The sequence below is a fragment of the Montipora foliosa genome, chromosome 14, assembly GCF_036669935.1.
Source record: "Montipora foliosa isolate CH-2021 chromosome 14, ASM3666993v2, whole genome shotgun sequence".
NCBI classification, from domain to species: Eukaryota; Metazoa; Cnidaria; class Anthozoa; order Scleractinia; family Acroporidae; genus Montipora; species Montipora foliosa.
In genome coordinates, this window is record NC_090882.1 from 15,785,494 (window position 1) to 15,802,993 (window position 17,500).

At 38.0% G+C, this 17,500-nt stretch overlaps 1 protein-coding gene and 1 long non-coding RNA gene across 3 annotated transcripts in view; one reads left to right on the forward strand and one right to left on the reverse strand.

The window, feature by feature from the left end:
• LOC137984888 (phospholipid-transporting ATPase ABCA3-like) overlaps positions 1-17,500 on the forward strand; it is a 47,927-nt gene that overhangs the window by 2,503 nt on the left and 27,924 nt on the right. The window contains exons 4-21 of one of the 2 annotated variants that reach the window (XM_068832221.1): positions 578-778; positions 1,204-1,335; positions 1,434-1,584; positions 2,042-2,153; positions 4,586-4,696; positions 5,611-5,754; positions 6,046-6,140; positions 6,479-6,592; positions 7,322-7,522; positions 8,351-8,471; positions 8,570-8,671; positions 9,318-9,599; positions 12,609-12,727; positions 12,822-12,968; positions 14,525-14,614; positions 15,204-15,388; positions 15,958-16,063; positions 16,680-16,759. In XM_068832221.1, coding sequence (XP_068688322.1) covers positions 578-778; positions 1,204-1,335; positions 1,434-1,584; positions 2,042-2,153; positions 4,586-4,696; positions 5,611-5,754; positions 6,046-6,140; positions 6,479-6,592; positions 7,322-7,522; positions 8,351-8,471; positions 8,570-8,671; positions 9,318-9,599; positions 12,609-12,727; positions 12,822-12,968; positions 14,525-14,614; positions 15,204-15,388; positions 15,958-16,063; positions 16,680-16,759 — 2,493 coding nt within the window. Of the gene's footprint in view, positions 1-577; positions 779-1,203; positions 1,336-1,433; positions 1,585-2,041; positions 2,154-4,585; positions 4,697-5,610; positions 5,755-6,045; positions 6,141-6,478; positions 6,593-7,321; positions 7,523-8,350; positions 8,472-8,569; positions 8,672-9,317; positions 9,600-12,608; positions 12,728-12,821; positions 12,969-14,524; positions 14,615-15,203; positions 15,389-15,957; positions 16,064-16,679; positions 16,760-17,500 lie in introns of those variants that run through there. The other variant, XM_068832222.1, reaches the window with a different exon arrangement.
• LOC137984892 (uncharacterized) overlaps positions 1,789-17,500 on the reverse strand; it is a 21,390-nt gene continuing 5,678 nt past the window's right edge. The window contains exons 2-4 of the long non-coding RNA XR_011119193.1: positions 5,248-5,286; positions 3,996-4,113; positions 1,789-1,900 (exon numbers count right to left, since the gene is read on the reverse strand). This is a non-coding gene — a long non-coding RNA (uncharacterized lncRNA). The remainder of the gene's footprint in view (positions 1,901-3,995; positions 4,114-5,247; positions 5,287-17,500) is intronic.

Below are 17,500 nucleotides of genomic sequence, written 5' to 3' on the forward strand. Positions count from 1 at the left end.
GAGGTCTAGAGTCAATTCAACTCTGACTAGACCAACACTTAGAGTCGTAAAATAACTGAGGAGATTATTGCTGCGTTTGTAATGACATCTGCAAATGGACAGAGTCTTTAGTTTCCTGAGATAAGAACGATAAACTGTAGTCCTTGTCTCACAACCCTTCAATGTTCATAACGTCATGGGACGTAACAGATCCACACACTGTTCGCAAAGAGTAGAGCATGAAGTTCCTGGTGTTGTGGTCTGTTCTCTGTGGTGTATCATGATTGGGAGGGTAAATAAGGAACTTTATTTAAGTGTCTCTAGAGTCGATTTAGCGCTGGAGCACTATTTGGGGGCACTGTAAACTGAAATTAACTAAATCAACACAAGTCAAGTCAAATGCTGGTTTTTGAAATGCTTGGAGATACAAGATACATCAAGGTACATCAAGGTATATACATATATATAGCATTTTAAAACATGACATTCTAGTCGATCCCTTGACTTAATATCAACCAAAAAAGAGAAGAAACATTCATGAAACGAAATAACACAGTTGACTAGTTGACTTAAACCTGTTTTACCATCAAATTTTCAGGCTCTTTTAAACCGTTATCATCAAAAAACTTTACCAAGAAGCTGTATGAGGGACTTCTTGCAAGTAATGAGAGAACGAAGTTAATGGCTGCAGGCTTCAATTCAAGTGGCATTAATCCACCATTGCTAAATGCACAGCTGCAGGTAATAGAGTATGGTCCAAGCAAGACACACCTTGCATATTATCCACCAATACCTCCAGGTATGCACTTGATTGAATTTTTTAGAGTGACTTGTAAAGAATTTATGAAGTAGTTGAACCTAATACAGCATTTTAAAATTTATAGATCACATGCTTCAATAATAATTCTGGTATTTCCCTTACTCACAAGTGGACCGTGACTGGAATGCATGTTTTGTTTTAATTGAATTTGCTGGCAAATGTTCAAGACTCAGTCAGTTGGTGTGTGGCTTGCGAGTTTCCTGCAATTCCCTTCTTCATTAATTATTGTTTGTTTGTTTGTTCATTGATCATCCCTTTGTTCTGCCATTCAATGAGAAGTCATTTAGTTCAGCTACAGTGGGCGATAGAATCTTTTTAGTTTATACTTTAAGGTACACCAGAAGACTTTAAACACTTGTCTAGTTAATCAATTGGCACAATTTTGTTGTTGTTGTTTCTTTCAGTAACAAAACTCATGGAAAGAGTAAAGAGTTGGGGTGTAAAGCCTGCTGCTGGGAGAATCTTTCACAATAGGAATTGGACGTCAGCTGATGAAATGGCTGATGAAGTATCACAGCATGATGATTACATTGGAGGTAGCACGGCAAAATAATTATTATAACCTTGAAAATATGCAAGTGGTCCAAGAAATCAGAATTTTCAATTTACTTTAATTTTTATTCCTCTTTTATAGCTGTTCACTTTAGTATAAATGAAGGAGCTACAGAGCTTCCCAAGCATATCAAGTATAGCCTGCGGCTTCCCCATGAAGTTGCAGGTGATAACAAACGGTGGAGGACAGAAAAGACATATCCAGACTTTCAGGCTGTTGGGCCAAGAACTGGGTTTGTACACAAGAAGCATTATAATTCTTCAATCTTTGAACCTTTCAACATCTTAAGAATTCCCTCAAGGTTCTTTGCAAATACATGTGGTTTCTTGAAGATGTTCAAAGATCTTTCAAGGGTCTTTCAAAGATCTTCATCTTTATCCATAGATCTTTACCAGGTCTTTCATGAAGATCTAAGAAGATCCAGATACATCCTATGGACAGGTGTTTCCCCTGGTGGTTGCCCTGCACCCCTCTATAAATCCAGGAGGAGGCTTTCTGTACAGCATTTACAGAATTGTTTTTGTTTCTTTCACCCTCAAGATTGCAATCTGCAAGAAGCAGTACATTGCACATTTACAAAGTGTCACCTGTCTGTCTGCTACATGTAGTTTTGAAAGGACCAGATTTATAATGTGTATTGATATTTAGAACAAGTGTGTTCTCACAGTTTTACTTTCTCTTCATTTTAGTGGTTGCTGTGAGGGTTACAAGTCACGATTTGTGCCGTTGCAGTATGCAATTGATATGGCAATAATAATGGAACATTCTAATGTAACAGAAGCCATACCACTTAACTTGCAGGTACTTTTTAGATGGTTTCAGGTGATGTTCTATTGACGTCAGCCTTTGCACAGTGTCTTTTGTTGTGTTTTATTGCTGGCTGATTTCATTGATCACCCTTTGAATGAAATTTAGGAATCAAAACCAGATTAAGCATTCTTGCAAAAACAGTGATTGAAATGGTGAATGTTAACCAGCATACATGTAAACAAGATGCCTGGAGGTGCTTACGCGGGATGGGTCGATGTAAGCTTAAGATCTATTAAAAGGAAAAGGAAAGGAACTTTAAGTGTCTAGATGTTCTAGCGCTGGAGCCCTACATGTAAGTGGGGAGACTGAGGAGAAGGGAAAACCAGTGTTCCCGGAGAAAAACCTCTCGGTGCAGACTAGAGAACCAAGGATCAACTCAACCCACTTGACGCTGAGTCTGGGAATTGAACCCAGGACACATTGGTGGTAGGCGAGTGTTAATGGGTAGCGGTAATCACACTCTGTTTACACTAATAAACGAGCTTGCGTGAGGAAGGCTTTTGCTTGTATTAAGTGGTAACAAAGGAAACCTGGAATTTAAAAGGTGTAGTGGCAACAGGTTGGTGCGAGGACACAAGGAATTTCTTACAATGTACATGAAATAAATTAAGAAACTGATCAGGACCCCAAAGGGTGATTCCTGTGAGGATATGTAATTTGACAGCAGGAAAGGGCCATTTTCAGTCTTCGGGCAGGGTTATAGTACTTATGGGTGGGAGACCTGCCGATGATAGAGCGGTGACACTTATGGAAGTCATGCTGCTCAGAGTCTTCTAGCATGCGAACACAGACATATTTCCTGAGTCTACAGATATCCCATAATGTTGATAATGCATAAATACATATAGTGTGATACCTTAATTACTGAACAATGACTAAAAAGCGGTACAAAATGATTCTCCCCAAAATATACAACTACTTAAATTATACAAATGCCTCGTCATGACAGAAAACAGCACTCAAACTGACCTCACTAATCCTTTGTTATTGCTAGTTTATAATAATCCTGATTAAGAGTGTTAGGGTTAGGGTTAGGGTTAGGGTTTGTTAATAAATTACAAACAATAAAACAATAACTTAGCGACTAGTAGTCTAGGTAATATAAACCGTAACATCCTCGAGAGTGCAACACTTTTATCTGAGTGAGGACTTTTTGCTGGATTTATAAATTTAATGAGAACCATTCTTGTGAAAGTTGCTCAAATTTGGTGTTCAGACAAAGTGTTTGCTGACTGGTTCAACTGTTTATTTGATAACATAAAAATTTACGGCTTTTTTCCTCCTACGGGTTGCGATGAAAAATATCTGTGAGACATGCGGTACATTTCCGCGCTCAGTGGATGCTTCACTGAAAAATACGGTAGCTGTGAGATTTGCAAGCTTAAATTCCTACCCAGCTGGTGATGAACGAGAGCAATGGTTAGCACAACTGTGAACTTAAGAACGATCTAGGTGAAATCTAGAGGCAATGGGAGCTTTTGAAGCAAATTTATGGCTGCATTTGCTTCGGCTGGACACGATATTCGATCAACTTTGCCGACTTCCATGCGTAACAAACACAGACCATGTGGTCCTGCGGAATACGGGAAACTTAAAACAAATTTCAATTTGCGACTACAAATAAAAAGGATAAAAAGACAGCGGACTGGAATTTCTATGTGGTCCACCTTACAGGCATCCCGCGTAATGAATGAAAAGCTGTAATTATACCATTTATTTCCACACCTTTAGTATAAAATACGGTAACTGCTAGTCAAATAATTTTTATATCACTCTCTGATGCAATAATGATCATAGATAATAATATTAATGAAAATGTAAGAAGTTTCTCACCTGCTTCGGCAGCCCTAACCCCTAGCTATGATAAGGCTCCTGTCTTGTGCCTTCTTTTCTCTCATTACTGTCCCCATTCTTCTATATTCCTACACATTTCTCCAAGACTCTCGCAGAACTGTGTGTCAAAGGTAGCGAGTATTCACCTTCTTTTAGTCTTAACATGTGCAGTGAATCCTTGTCTTTGTGGAAAAAAAATTCTTAATGTCTTTGATCAGACCAGCAACCCATGAGTAGGAGCCTCTTTATGCATTGTATCCTTGAGACAACCTTTGCACATATCTTTCTATTTTTAGAACTAACCCCCTTCAACAGGAGACTGATCTCATTTACGTCAATTTACATCAATGTGCACAATTTGCATACACTGTTTTTGCTGTTTTTGTCCTTGTTTGTCAATAACTTTTTTTCTGATTGGCCATATAATTTCTAAACAGTGTGTACAGAGCTGAAGAAAATAGAAACTATTAAAGACATGTGCAAAAGTTGACTCATGGGGCAAACTACTACTCACAGGCTCCTGATCAGACCTACATTTTAAGACAAAATCATGGTTACGGTACTAAACACTATCTACCTGTCCATTTTAGCAATTACCATATCCACACTACACCGAGAACTTCTTCATACAAACGGTTGAGGGACTGATGCCTCTCTTATGGACCTTAGCATTCATGTACTCTGCTGTTATGATTATTAAGGTAAAATTACTGCATGGTTGCCAAAACCTTCCATTTCACTCAGGGGAAAACGTGAGGTTTTATTTTTTAAGCAGAGCACATGTCAGCGAGCTGCTTGCATAAAATAAATTCCATAAAAGTACTTGAAAAAGGCAAATTGTGTGCATTTCATGCATGCACAAATGCTTACAGTACCTTGTTGCCCCAAACTTTTTAAAGTATTGTTACTTGTAACTTTTAAACCACTTATGTACATTAACATTTCTGGCCCCAGTTGTTCAAACCTTAATTGGTTAGCCCTTATAATCCACGGGAGAAATCACTATCTATTGCATGGATTGTGCAATCGGTTTTGCCATGACTTATCCACTGGATAGTGATTTATCCAGTGGAATTGTGCTATCCATCTTTTGAAAAACTCAGGCCTGCAGGTTGCTTAATTTTTTGCTATGACTGGGGTAGATTTTATAGTGGGACAGCAATCCTAGAACGTGTGGTTCATTCAAAAACTAGTTTGATCAAAACACAAATTTGGCCTCTCCCTATGGGATATTAGGTGCTAATCTGCTTACTTTGAATTCCAATAATTTGAACGGAATATCTCTGTTGGCCTATTGAGAAATCAAGGAGAAGGTATATAATTAAATTAAATGCTGTTGTCTTCAGTACCTCACAATCAAAAATAAAATCTGAAACTGAATGAAGATTTATGATCGTCATAAATGATAAATAAGTGGCATGATTCTATTAATTGCGATCAAACATTAAATTGTTTAAAAAGTGTTTTATAATTGATATTATTTGGTACATGTAAATTGGATCTCATAGGGATACTTAATGTGTGTGACTGTGTTGTGTCACTGGATGGCACATCCTCATGTAATTAACATCAATTCCTGGGATTAAAGTCACTTTTTATACCTTTGTTATTCAAGGAGCTTGTTCATGAAAAGCATAACCGCTTAAAGGAGTCAATGAAAATGATGGGACTGGCAAACTGGATTCACTGGTGTGCATGGTTCACTAAGAATTTGCTGTTCCTTCTCGTGTCCATCATTATAGCTACAATAATTCTTAAGGTAAGACATTTTGGTTTTGTGTTTGTGTGTTCTTGCATTTAATGAACAACATATTTGATTATTTGTTCATTGTTATATTTTTGATTGTGTGATGGAAATACCTATATGTATAATTTGGCAGTTTGTCAGAGAGAAGTCTCTTGTTTAATACCTGGTTTTCAGTTTACGCTGACTTAATTTTATCACTAGATTTTCTCCTGAAAGAATTTGGATTTAATTGCATGTCAGAACTGCCACAACCCTATAAATGTTATTCATTAACAACAAATTCTTTCCATTACTATTCCATAGGGTGCAAAGATCTTTGAGTTTTCGGATGGCTTTCTTCTCTTTGTGTTTCTGCTTTTTTATGTCATAGCAAGCATTATGTTCTGTTTTGCTATAAGGTATGGGTATAGCATCTAATACAATAAATACTTGAATAGTATAATAATAGGCAGGTATTTCAAAAGTATAATAAGTGTTAAATTAGTATTAGTATCTATAGAACTGAAGTGGTCATTATGAAGGAGAGTTAACCTCAAGTGGAGAGAGCATGCACTCTCCTTCCAGTGCATGACTGGCCCAGGATACAGAAGCCTATAGACTCAGTACTGTATGTGTGGGTTGACTCATGTGTTAAGTACATTATCATACAATCATGTATCTGTCTCAACAGATTTGCTATTTCTTTCTTTGCCAACTCTGTTTGATAAAGTATATCAAATTTTCTTTTTCTTTGCAGTGTATTTTTTTCAAGGCCAGTTGTGGCTATGTTGTTTGGTGCAGTAGCCTGGTATTGTTCACTTGTTCCATTCCAGCAACTAGCCCAACAGCAAGTATTTGACGGACTTTCAAGGTATGGAAACCATGTTGTCTTTTATTGTCATTTCCATTGTGTATCTTGAGATTATATTGTTACAGCGGAACAATTACCAGACTGTCATTGCATGATAGTACAATTCTGGTCAGAACTTTATCTTTATTTTGCACTGCTGCAACTTGTGGGGACATAGGGACTTAATGAAGGGAAGGAGGAATGCTGAATGGTAATATATTATTAAATAAATAAGACCTTGTACACCTGTACAGTGGAACAAGTCAGAAATCCAACACTTATTTGATCAGGATTGTATCAAGTTGAATAGTGGAATAAATGAATGCCTAATGTGCAGTCTTGTACTTAATGTTTTTTAGAAATAATATTCAAACTAACATATAACAGCATTGAGAATAATTAATTTTAATTGGTGGAAGACAGAGTAATTGTATATGCCTTTTAGCATGTACAATCACCAGGGGGAATCTGAGGAGCTACATTGTACCTAAAGGAATTATTTCGTGTAGTTGTCTTCTAGATACATGTTGAACTGTCTGGGGTAATTATTGGCATCTTTACCATTTCATGTAGCTTAGATAGTTAGCATTGTATTTCCTACTAGTATTTTTGAATTTTGTATTTTAAAGAGAAGCATTCAGTGGAAAGGGGCAGTCACAATTCAATACTTGCACTTTACTTAGTATTTACTAGGCTTTTAATTTTATTAAATCAAAACCATCATATAATTATTGCATTATTTGCACACAGGTCTGAGAAGGCTGCAGTTTGCCTTTTGCCGAACTCATGCCTTGGAATTGCAGTTCGGATTTTTGCCAAGTTTGAGAGCAATGAAGTTGGTTTAACTTGGGACAAGGTGTCCTCCTCTCCATCGCCTGATGATGACTTCAGCTTTTCCTGGGTCCTTGGAATGCTTATAATTGAAAGCCTTGTGTATGCAGTCATCACTTGGTATGATGTTTTCTTGATATTTTTTGACATTTGTGCTCAAGGTTACATGTAGGTTGTCAAAGGTAGCCTGCAGCTTACTAGAATTGCATTATTCTTTGTTTTCTCTGGCCACTTTATGCTTCCAGAATGGTTGAAATAAGTTTATACATGTAGGTGATTGCAGGGGCATAGCCAGGGGGGTCTTGGGGTGCCTGTGACCCCCCTTTGTGACAGTCAAAAAAATAATACAAACCATATCTGTGGGAGTAATTTATGTCACCCGAAACTTACTTCATCTTTGCAGCTCATTTGTAGGCTTGTCCCTCTCCCACACTCACTGCTCATCCAAAAAATTGTCACTTTCTCTAAAAACAGCGTGGATGTCGATGTGACATACCGGTACCCGCTAAGTACCCCCCCCCTCCCCGTTGAAAAATGTTAGCTACGTCCCTGGTTTGTATAGTTTACTGGAAGTTCCAAGTAGCACAGTTTTCAAAGGACATGGCTTCGAAGTCAGTCACTGTGGCACCTAATTAATCCTGAGGTAGTGTAATGGTTCAATTATACATGTAATTCAGGCATCAGAATTGCTTTACTACCATTTAATACCAGTGTTGCATTTTGCACTGATCATGCAAAAAAGTAGGAAAAACAGGAGAATGTAGGAAGGGCTCAGAATATTAGGAAACAATGACACCATGAATAATAACAAATAATATTTGTATATAGTTATTCCATGACCAAGACCGGGGAAAAACATCATAAGTGATATAGGTCATTAAAACGTATTTTGCTCTGCTAGAGGATTTTTAACAATATGGATATGTTGGTGATGTTTCCTGTTGTCAGGTATGTTGAAGCAGTATTTCCAGGGAGTTATGGCATCCCTAAGCCATTCTATTTTCCCTTCACAAAGAGTTATTGGTGCGGAGTTTCACAGGATAACACTATGCAAGTGAATTCTGAAGAGGTAAACTCTCAAGTTGTAGTTTCAATAATATTGTAACTATTGGTGTTTCCCTTTTAAATTTGTTGTGTAAATTTTGACCTTTTGGAGCTGGATTTCAGGAGATGGGACCTGTGGACAGAGCTGATAATCCAGATATTGAAGATGAAACTCATGACTTGCCAGTGGGTGTTTCCATCAAGAATCTCAGGAAAGTTTTCAAGGTAATGAATGTGTAGGCCCCAGTTGTTCGAAGGGTGGGTATAGCGCTTATCCACTGGATAAATCACTATCCACTTCATTACTCAATTGGTTTTGCTACTGTACATGTAGTGTTAATCTGCTGGATAGTGATTTGTCTGGTGGATAGTGTTATCCACCTTTTGAACAAAGGAGACCAGGTCTGTAGTTGTATAAAAAAAAACCAAGTATGTCATTCAAAATTCTCCTGTTCTTGATAGACCAAAATGGCCAAATGGCCTTTTACTTTTGTTTGATTAATCAATACTTGTTTTCATATGAAGGCAAGGGAAGTGAAGAAGTATGGTGCATTTACGAGCCAATACTCTAGCTCTCAGGGCATTTAAGGGCATTTCTCTTGCCAGCTACTAAGTACTTTTTGTGAAGTTTACAGTGAGAGAAATATGGAATTCTGTTTATTATAAGTAAAAGATGCACTTTTCTATGCATGGTAATTAATTTACTTGCCTCCTTTAGAGGAAATTAAGTGTGAAATTAATTGGCCGCTGATAATGCCACTCCCAAGCATAAAACAACAAGCTACTAAATTACTATCATGTATGCCCATTGTGACACTTGTCATACACTGTAGCTTGGTTTAGTTTGTTCAATCAATCCGATTCTTTGCAGGGCTCAACAGGTTCTAAAGTTGCTGTTGATGGACTCTCACTTCAAATGTATAAAGGTCAAATCACAGCATTACTTGGTCATAATGGAGCAGGGAAGACAACTACAATGTCAATTCTAACTGGTCTCTTCCCTCCAACGTCTGGTTCTGCACATGTTAATGGAAAGAGTATATTGACAGGCATGGATGCAATACGAGACAGCCTTGGACTTTGCCCACAACATAACGTTCTTTTTGATCGACTGACTGTCAAAGAACATTTGGAATTCTTCATCAACCTGAAGGTATCATTCAACTTTGAATTTAACTTCACCATTTGCCAATCTTTCCATTTTTTTTCATCTTTAAGTATTCTTCCTTCTTGACTCCAATCTTTGCCTTTTGAAGCACTGGCATTTCTGAGATGCAGACTCAATTCCTCTATAACATTTATGTCCCAAATCCTTGAAATCTTATCATGTCTTCAAAGAAACAAGAAAGTTTATACGTTGTCGGTAAAATCCGTTCTCAGGTTGAATCAGTTTTTACCTACCGTACTTATTCAGCCATAAGCTGAGCAATTTTTACACAAATTCTCACTCAATTTGGGCAAATTTGAAGCGGTAGAAGGGGTCTCGGCTTATAGCCGAGTATTTTTGATAAAAAGAATTTTCTCAGCAAATTAAAACACTAACAAATGAACGTGTATTCACTTACAAGCCGAACTAAATTACTTGTAAAATGAAGAGAAGTTGTTGTTGGTGTAATATGGATTTTTATTACTTGGTGGCTCGTAAAGGAGCCGTTCGTGTTGTTGTATAATCGGGATCGATTCTCGTCGAAGACTGCATCGTCTTCTGTGCCGTCGAGTGCATTATAGAGGTACCACAAGTCTTGAACGAACGCCTTCCCATCTCCTCGGGAATATCGTGCCAAGCCTGGTTTACCCATCGAAGGAACGAGGAGTCTGGGAACGAGATTGCAGCATCACAGATCGTGTAAACTTATCTTTCCTCCAGCGACGGAACAATCGACGCGCTGATTGCGTATTCTCCGGCGATCTCGGAGTTATTTTCTACAGCTTCTGCTCCGGCGACTATTTTAAGTTTAAAGAGCGAGGTTGTAAGGTTTCCAGTCGAATAACTTTTTATAAAACGCTTCGCTTTCTTATCTTTCGTGTTCATTTGATTGCTTTGAGTATAATTTTTCAGTCAATGTCAATTTGTATTTTAAATTACGAAAATTCCATAGTCGATAATACACATCAAGACCTAAAGTGGGTCTCGGCTTATAGCCGAGTATTATGCATTTACAATTCGTGTCAATCAAGTTGATTTTTTCCGTAAGAAGTTTGGGGTCTCGGCTTATAGCCGAGCTCGGCTTGTAGCTGAATAAGTACAGTAGGTTGAATATGCACTCCCCCACCCCCCAAAAGGATTGAAAACACTATACCTTCCCTCAAACTCTCATTGCCTTACGCATCTCAACATACCTTCTTACTGTTTTGTATCATCTAGCGGTTTCTGTATTCATACACTTAATAACTCTTTAGGCTCAACATCACAATTAACATACTTACATGTAGTAAGGAAACAGAAGACTGTACTAATCACTTACTGGTACTCGAACTGGCACCCTCCAGATCTGTGGTCCTGTGTCTTCACCAGTGAACTAACAACGACAAACATGCTCAACCTAACCTGCAATCAGGCCCATTTTTAGCTTCGCCCACATGTTCTCTTATGTCGTCGCTCGCTAAAATTGGGCCTGACCAAAAGTCTCTCGAGAATTCCGGACGGTCGGCCAAATTTTGGCCGACCAAACTCGTGATCTGATTGGCTGTTGAAATGCCGGAAGTGAAAATGCCATCGTGATTGCGCGGAGCTCTCGCGAAGTCCTAGAGACTAATCCGCCATAAGTGTACGAAAAAAATTGCTGCCTTTTGTTCTTACAATGACGTGGACGGTGCAACTTGATTTTATTTGTATAAATGGAGATATGCCATCTGAAACATCTCATTGCTTGTCCAGAATCGGGTTTGAATCTCTAAAAAGAGTGAAATTAGTGATTCCGTTGTCGAGCTCTGTGGCCATGTGGTTGAAAGTACTTTGGCAAGGCACAAACTTCCCTGATGTTTTGAAAGCTAAATAGCTGGTTCTTTCAAATGGCAATGAAAGCCGATGCATATTGGTTTCCTGGATGAGACAAAGGACATATATATCAAAACAAGGAGATGCTGATAAAATCGCAAGTTACACGAATGCATGTTTTGAATATCTGTGTATCACTTACTGTACATGACACGGTTTGTTTGCACAATTTGGAGTCAAGATTGCTTCATAATATTTCCAGTTGGTTTAACTCTCGCTCCAGAGAGACCAATTTTGCGAGTCCATCTTACTGTTCGTACTCCATCAAAAGATTAACGGCCAAATTTATCATGATTTTACTGCGCGCAACTTCTAGAAATACACTGCAACTGAATTAAGATATTACCCGAAAAAATCACCAAAGAAACCTTCATGGGAAAACACGTTAAAGGAATAATGTATTTCTCCCTTTTTTTTCTTTAAAAATCTATTGCCAAACCGTCCAACGACAAAATGCAAGGTTATCTCAATTACAAATTAAGATGTCAAGCTTAAAAGATTGCATATTCAGTGAAGTTCGGAGGAAGAATTACGCCGGCCTTTGCCGCGATATAGTCGTCGAAAAGGTACAGAAAGTAACATTCCCCATGCTGTAAATGTGTTTCACTCAAATTAAAGCCAACGGTAACTTTCGAATTCGTTTATAATATTCCTCCCACGGTAAGCAACTCTGGTCAAAACAAAATAGCGTGAATCTGCCGTCCACGCGTGTATTCGTGTAATGGAAGTAAATTTGATTGGCCGATGAAGGACATGTCAATCAATCAAAAAAAGTGGGCGGAAGGAATATCGAAGAGGAATTTGTTCAGGCTCCATTTTTCGTTTCGCCAACTCCACATTACGTACCACGCGAAACTAAAATAGAGCCTGATCGCAGGTTATGCTCAACCCAACACAGTTCTTTTTATTATTTACCTTTGTATGGTAAGTCAATTGATATCTATGTATAATAACCAAAACAAATCCTAACCTGACCCTAATTTTTCTCTAGGCTTAATTTAGGCTTCTAAAAACGGTTCTTTAATTCATATGAGTGTGTATGCTACTTAGGTAAAATGAGGATCACCAATTTAACATAGGTAAAGACGTATTTCACCTGAGAACGGATTTTACCGGCAACATATACGTGTACAGTACTTATAAATTCAGAATTATTATTTGTAGGGAACATTTGGCCAACAAGCTAATTCAGAAGTTCTTCAGATGATTAATGACATTCAGCTAAATGATAAGATGAACTGGGCCTCATCTAAGCTCTCTGGTGGAATGAAAAGAAAGCTGAGGTAACTCAAAGTCCTGATCTTAGTGAAATTCGTTTTACACAGTTACATGTATATCTTTTTGTTCTAACGGGCATCACTAATGTCCCTGTTGCAGTTGTGCGATAGCTCTCATTGGAGGGTCGGAGATTGTGTTCTTGGATGAGCCAACTTCAGGGATGGACCCATATGCTAGAAGAGGAACCTGGGACTTACTGCTCAAACACAAAGCTGGAAAGACCATAATCTTAACCACCCACTTCATGTAAGCCTCATAAGAATACAATCTTGCTAAGCATATTAAAAAAAAAGAGAGATTTTTCATTTCTGCCCTATTTCATAATTTGCAGCACTGTTTATTAATATTCACAGAGGTGGAAGTGATTATTGGTGGATACAAATTGTGGTAATTGTGAAGAAGAGCTCCCCAAAAATCCTGTCAGCCAACTGTCGGTCAACTGTCGGCCGACAGTTGACCAACAGCTTACCGACAGCTAACCAACAGGTTACCGATCGGTTAAGAAAAAAGAAAAATTGTGGTAAAAACGAGCATTTAACGTGACATTCCGTAATGGTGATGTATGACTCGACAGACTTCACCTACTTACCGATCAACTGTTATCGGTTGTTATCAGATGCGTATAGGATATATCACTTGCGTGATTTACAATACACCAGACAATCTAATAATCGCATTGGAACATAATTTAATCGAAAACTCTGCTAAGAACTCTGAAAACCATAAGCTACGTATCAATACATAGTTCGTAGAGGAGACAAACACTTTCCTTCAAATCGCCCTACAATGCAACGCGGCCTCTTATGGTATGTCATGTATGTATGAATGATGTTTACAATGTGGGCAAGTATCGCTAGCCAACGCTAAAACAGTGGACAAAAGCCATATTAGTAGTATAAGTGCTGCTCAAGGTATCGTTATGAACTGCCTTTAGCTCTTTTCGCGTAGTTTAGAAGCAATAGACAAGTAAATGCTTACGATCATTTTAGTTTGTCCTGCCGACAGGTTACCGACACGTTACCGACAGGTTGCCAACAGGTCACCGACTGTCGGCCGACTGTTGGCCGACAGTCGGCCGACAGGTTTCTTGGGAAGTTCTTCTTCACAATTACCCAAATTGTATTGACTTAGCCAAAACAATTAATGTTGAATCTCCCACTTTCACCATCTCTAAGGTGAACATAATAATAGCAATAATAATTGTCTTGGTGTACACCAGATTAACTGGTTGAATAGCAGAGAGACCAAAAACATTACTTGATGAAACAAGTAAATGATTACAGGACGCCATTTTCTTTTTCTTTGCCTTCTTAGAGATTATTACTTACCGGTAAGTTTATATAGCTTTAAGCCACCTTAGCAGCGGGAGTTAACGGATCAGAGCTCTGACAAAAAAAGTGGTACATGATTTACAAGAATGCTGGTATTAATACACTAACATATAATTTTAGTTGGTTTAAGTAAAATGATAGTTGCAGTTCGTAATTTTATAATATTTTTCATGCACATGCATCACTGTGTTAGAAGACATAGCATATTTGTATCCTTGCATATCTTTGTAGCCAGTCATGGCAGGAATAATTTTTTTTCTGACACATTCAGGACTTTTTACCCTCTCCCTTTCCTCAACATGCAATGTGTGCTAGTGTTTCATACTGTATTGGAACTTGGGCTGGTTTGCTAGGGTATCGATTCATCTAGGAGCTGGCTGTCAAAAGTAGAGTCTCGTAGATGTATTGGTGTCTCCCAAACCCCATTTAATGCTATGACTACTGTTAACTCCACTTGCAATGTTGCTTTAGGGATGAAGCTGATTTCCTTGGAGATCGCATTGCTATTATGGCTGATGGACAGCTTAGATGTTGTGGAAGTTCTTTGTTCCTTAAGAGCAGGTACAGTATATTCATAGAAAAATGACATTGATGCTCACCATACCTTTAAAGGGCCAAAACAGAGTTTTGGGATTGACATTTTGTTGCATTCTTGCAAGTACAGTGTACCGGCATATTAAATGAGAACTAGGTGAATAGCTAGCCTTCAAGAATGCCACAGCTAGTACATCTACTAGTAGGTCAAATTTCAGTGTATAGCGGTTTTTGTTTTTTTAGTATAGGGACGTCCACTTGTAAACAAAGGCATGATGAATTCTTTGAATATATGATTTAAATGTCTGTCTTAAATTCACCATTGAGACCAATTCAAGTGTTGGAATGTTCTTGGCATGATGAAATGTGATAGGGTTATAAATGACAATACTTTCCCAAATAAATTAAGAGGATTATTAAACCTCTTTTAACCAATAATATTCTTGCTTTGTGGCTTACATTTCTAAACTCCCAAATTATTGCGAATCTTGTACCCTTATTGCACTGGTAAAACTTGATGGAAGTTCAGGAATAATAATAAATATTGTTATTTACCATTGAATGATAACCTCCCTGCACAAGCTGCATAATTGTAATAAAAAAAATATGGTAACAGGTATGGAGTTGGTTACCACTTAACATTGGTAAAGAAGGAAGGTTGTAACCAGAATTCAGTGACAAGTTTGATCCTCGGCCATGTTCCCAATGCGCAGCTTCTGAGCAGTGTTGGTGCTGAGATGGAGTTTCTTCTGAGCAGTGAATATGCCAGTGGATTTGAACGGCTTTTCCAAGAAATTGAAAGTATGAATTGAAATTGTTTGCATTTCATGGTTTAATGTTATCTAATATTGCAAGTAATTCACAAAGTAGCAAGAATAGATGCACTCTGATTATTGCACTTATGCACTTCGCAATGTTCTTGTCATAATTTGTAAATTATGACAAATACATGTAGGTAAAATAAATGATATTGTGGTCATTGGTCATTGTATTACGCCAAACAAAAAATACGAGGAATAACGAAGAACAATAATATTATGAAAGTTAGGAAATGAAAAATGACAAAACTTGAGGGAAAGTTAGCCAAGGGTAGAAATCCAATACAGTGCAGGTAGTCGTGTATTGTGATCACTTAAAGGAAACCGTTGCAACTGATCGAGCAATGCAGATGTCTCACAATTTTGTGAGTTGTTTAAAAAAACAATCAATAGTTTTTCCTTGCCAAGACAAACCATGCAAGCATAATTACAGTAAGCACTGCAATGTTTGCCAAGTTCCTCTAAATTACTGTAATTGTGCAATGTATGTAGTTTATCCCTTTTCAGTTGTTTCCTCTCAACTTTTTGATATTTGTATCATTCAACCCCTAGACAAGATGGACGAATTTGGCATTGCTAGTTTTGGAGTGTCAATCACAACTTTGGAAGAGGTGTTCATTAAAGTTGGGGAAGGGGCAGAAAAGACTGTGGATGATTTGTAAGTGTTCACTTTTGTTTATGATAATGATTGACTAACCGAGTACTTTCGCACTTTCCTAATTTTTGAAAATTCAAAGACACCTCACAACACCACCCAATGAAGCCAGGTGAACATGTGGTAGGGTCTGTTAAAAGCTATACACCTTCTACATGTACTTGTTGAACAGGTGTTCTTCGAGACAGGGCCTGCGTTATACCATTCTTATCTGAGAATACTAAAACAATAACAGCCGGAAAGTATATGAGCCTTAATTGTTAATTGGAGAGAGTGCACATCAAGATGAGACATATTTTAGTGGAGAAAAGGAAATTCTGTTTTTTTTTTATGAAAGCTAGGGCAAAACTACACTTTACACAAAAAGCCAGTGGAAGCAGAGTAGAGATCCAGTATAACGTCAACTCACAAATGACACCAAGTGTGGAGATCAACCTTGGTACACATTTTTGGAAGGCAATCTGGTGCTCTCACCATTGCATGAACCCTACCACCCCTCCCCCCAAGGACATTGCATGTGCATCAACAAATTAACAAATTTCTGACCATTTGTTCGAAACTAGGCAGCACGTTGCACTTGATGATTAGATAAGCCTAGTGCTAATCTTATTATTTACAGAATCCATGACCATGAAGTTGGTGGTCGTGAAGCTCAGGAGATTGTAAATATTTCTGAAGTTGATCAAATGCAGGACGGAGGTATGGTGAATCGTTAAACTTGAGCACATGTTCAGACAAACAAGTGAACATTCAATCCTCAGCAATTTTGGCAGTCAACATCACATTATACAGTGTTCATAAATACTATTGTTTTAGCAGAAGATGTGATTTTGAATTTATTAATTGACAAAGTGCCGCAGGAAACTGGCGACTTTCAAGATTCACCCTAGTCGAGTGGTCAAATCAATCAAGACAGTGATGTGGAGCTAGAGAATGGATTTGAAAAGAACTTGAAGGAAAATGGCAATTTAATGTTCGAAAAAGAGAACAATGGAAAAGAAGCGTCAAACCAAAGGGCTTGATTCTTTTAAAAGTGGACTTAACTGATTAGAGTGTAATGTGAAGTGCTAGTTTTGTACCCCATATGAACCATGTGAGCATTAGCCCTACTAATGGAAATGGGCCCACACAAGGACAGAGAAAAACTCTGACCAGGGTGGGAATTGAACCCACGACCTTTGGGTTAGATCACCGCTGCTCCTCCGACTGAGCTACAAGGTCAGACAGAAGCAGGCCGTGGGAACTGAAGATTCTGAAGTGCACCGAGAAAGAGGCAGTGAGAACTGAAAAGTCAAAATTAATGTTTGACACTGTTTAAATGAAAAAGCAAAAAATTTTTCGAAGGGGACAGTTGAGAAGGGAACTCTGACATTTCAGTCAGACAATTACATTGTACTTTCAGACGAAAACGAACAAAGTAACCCAAAACCCCCAATTTGA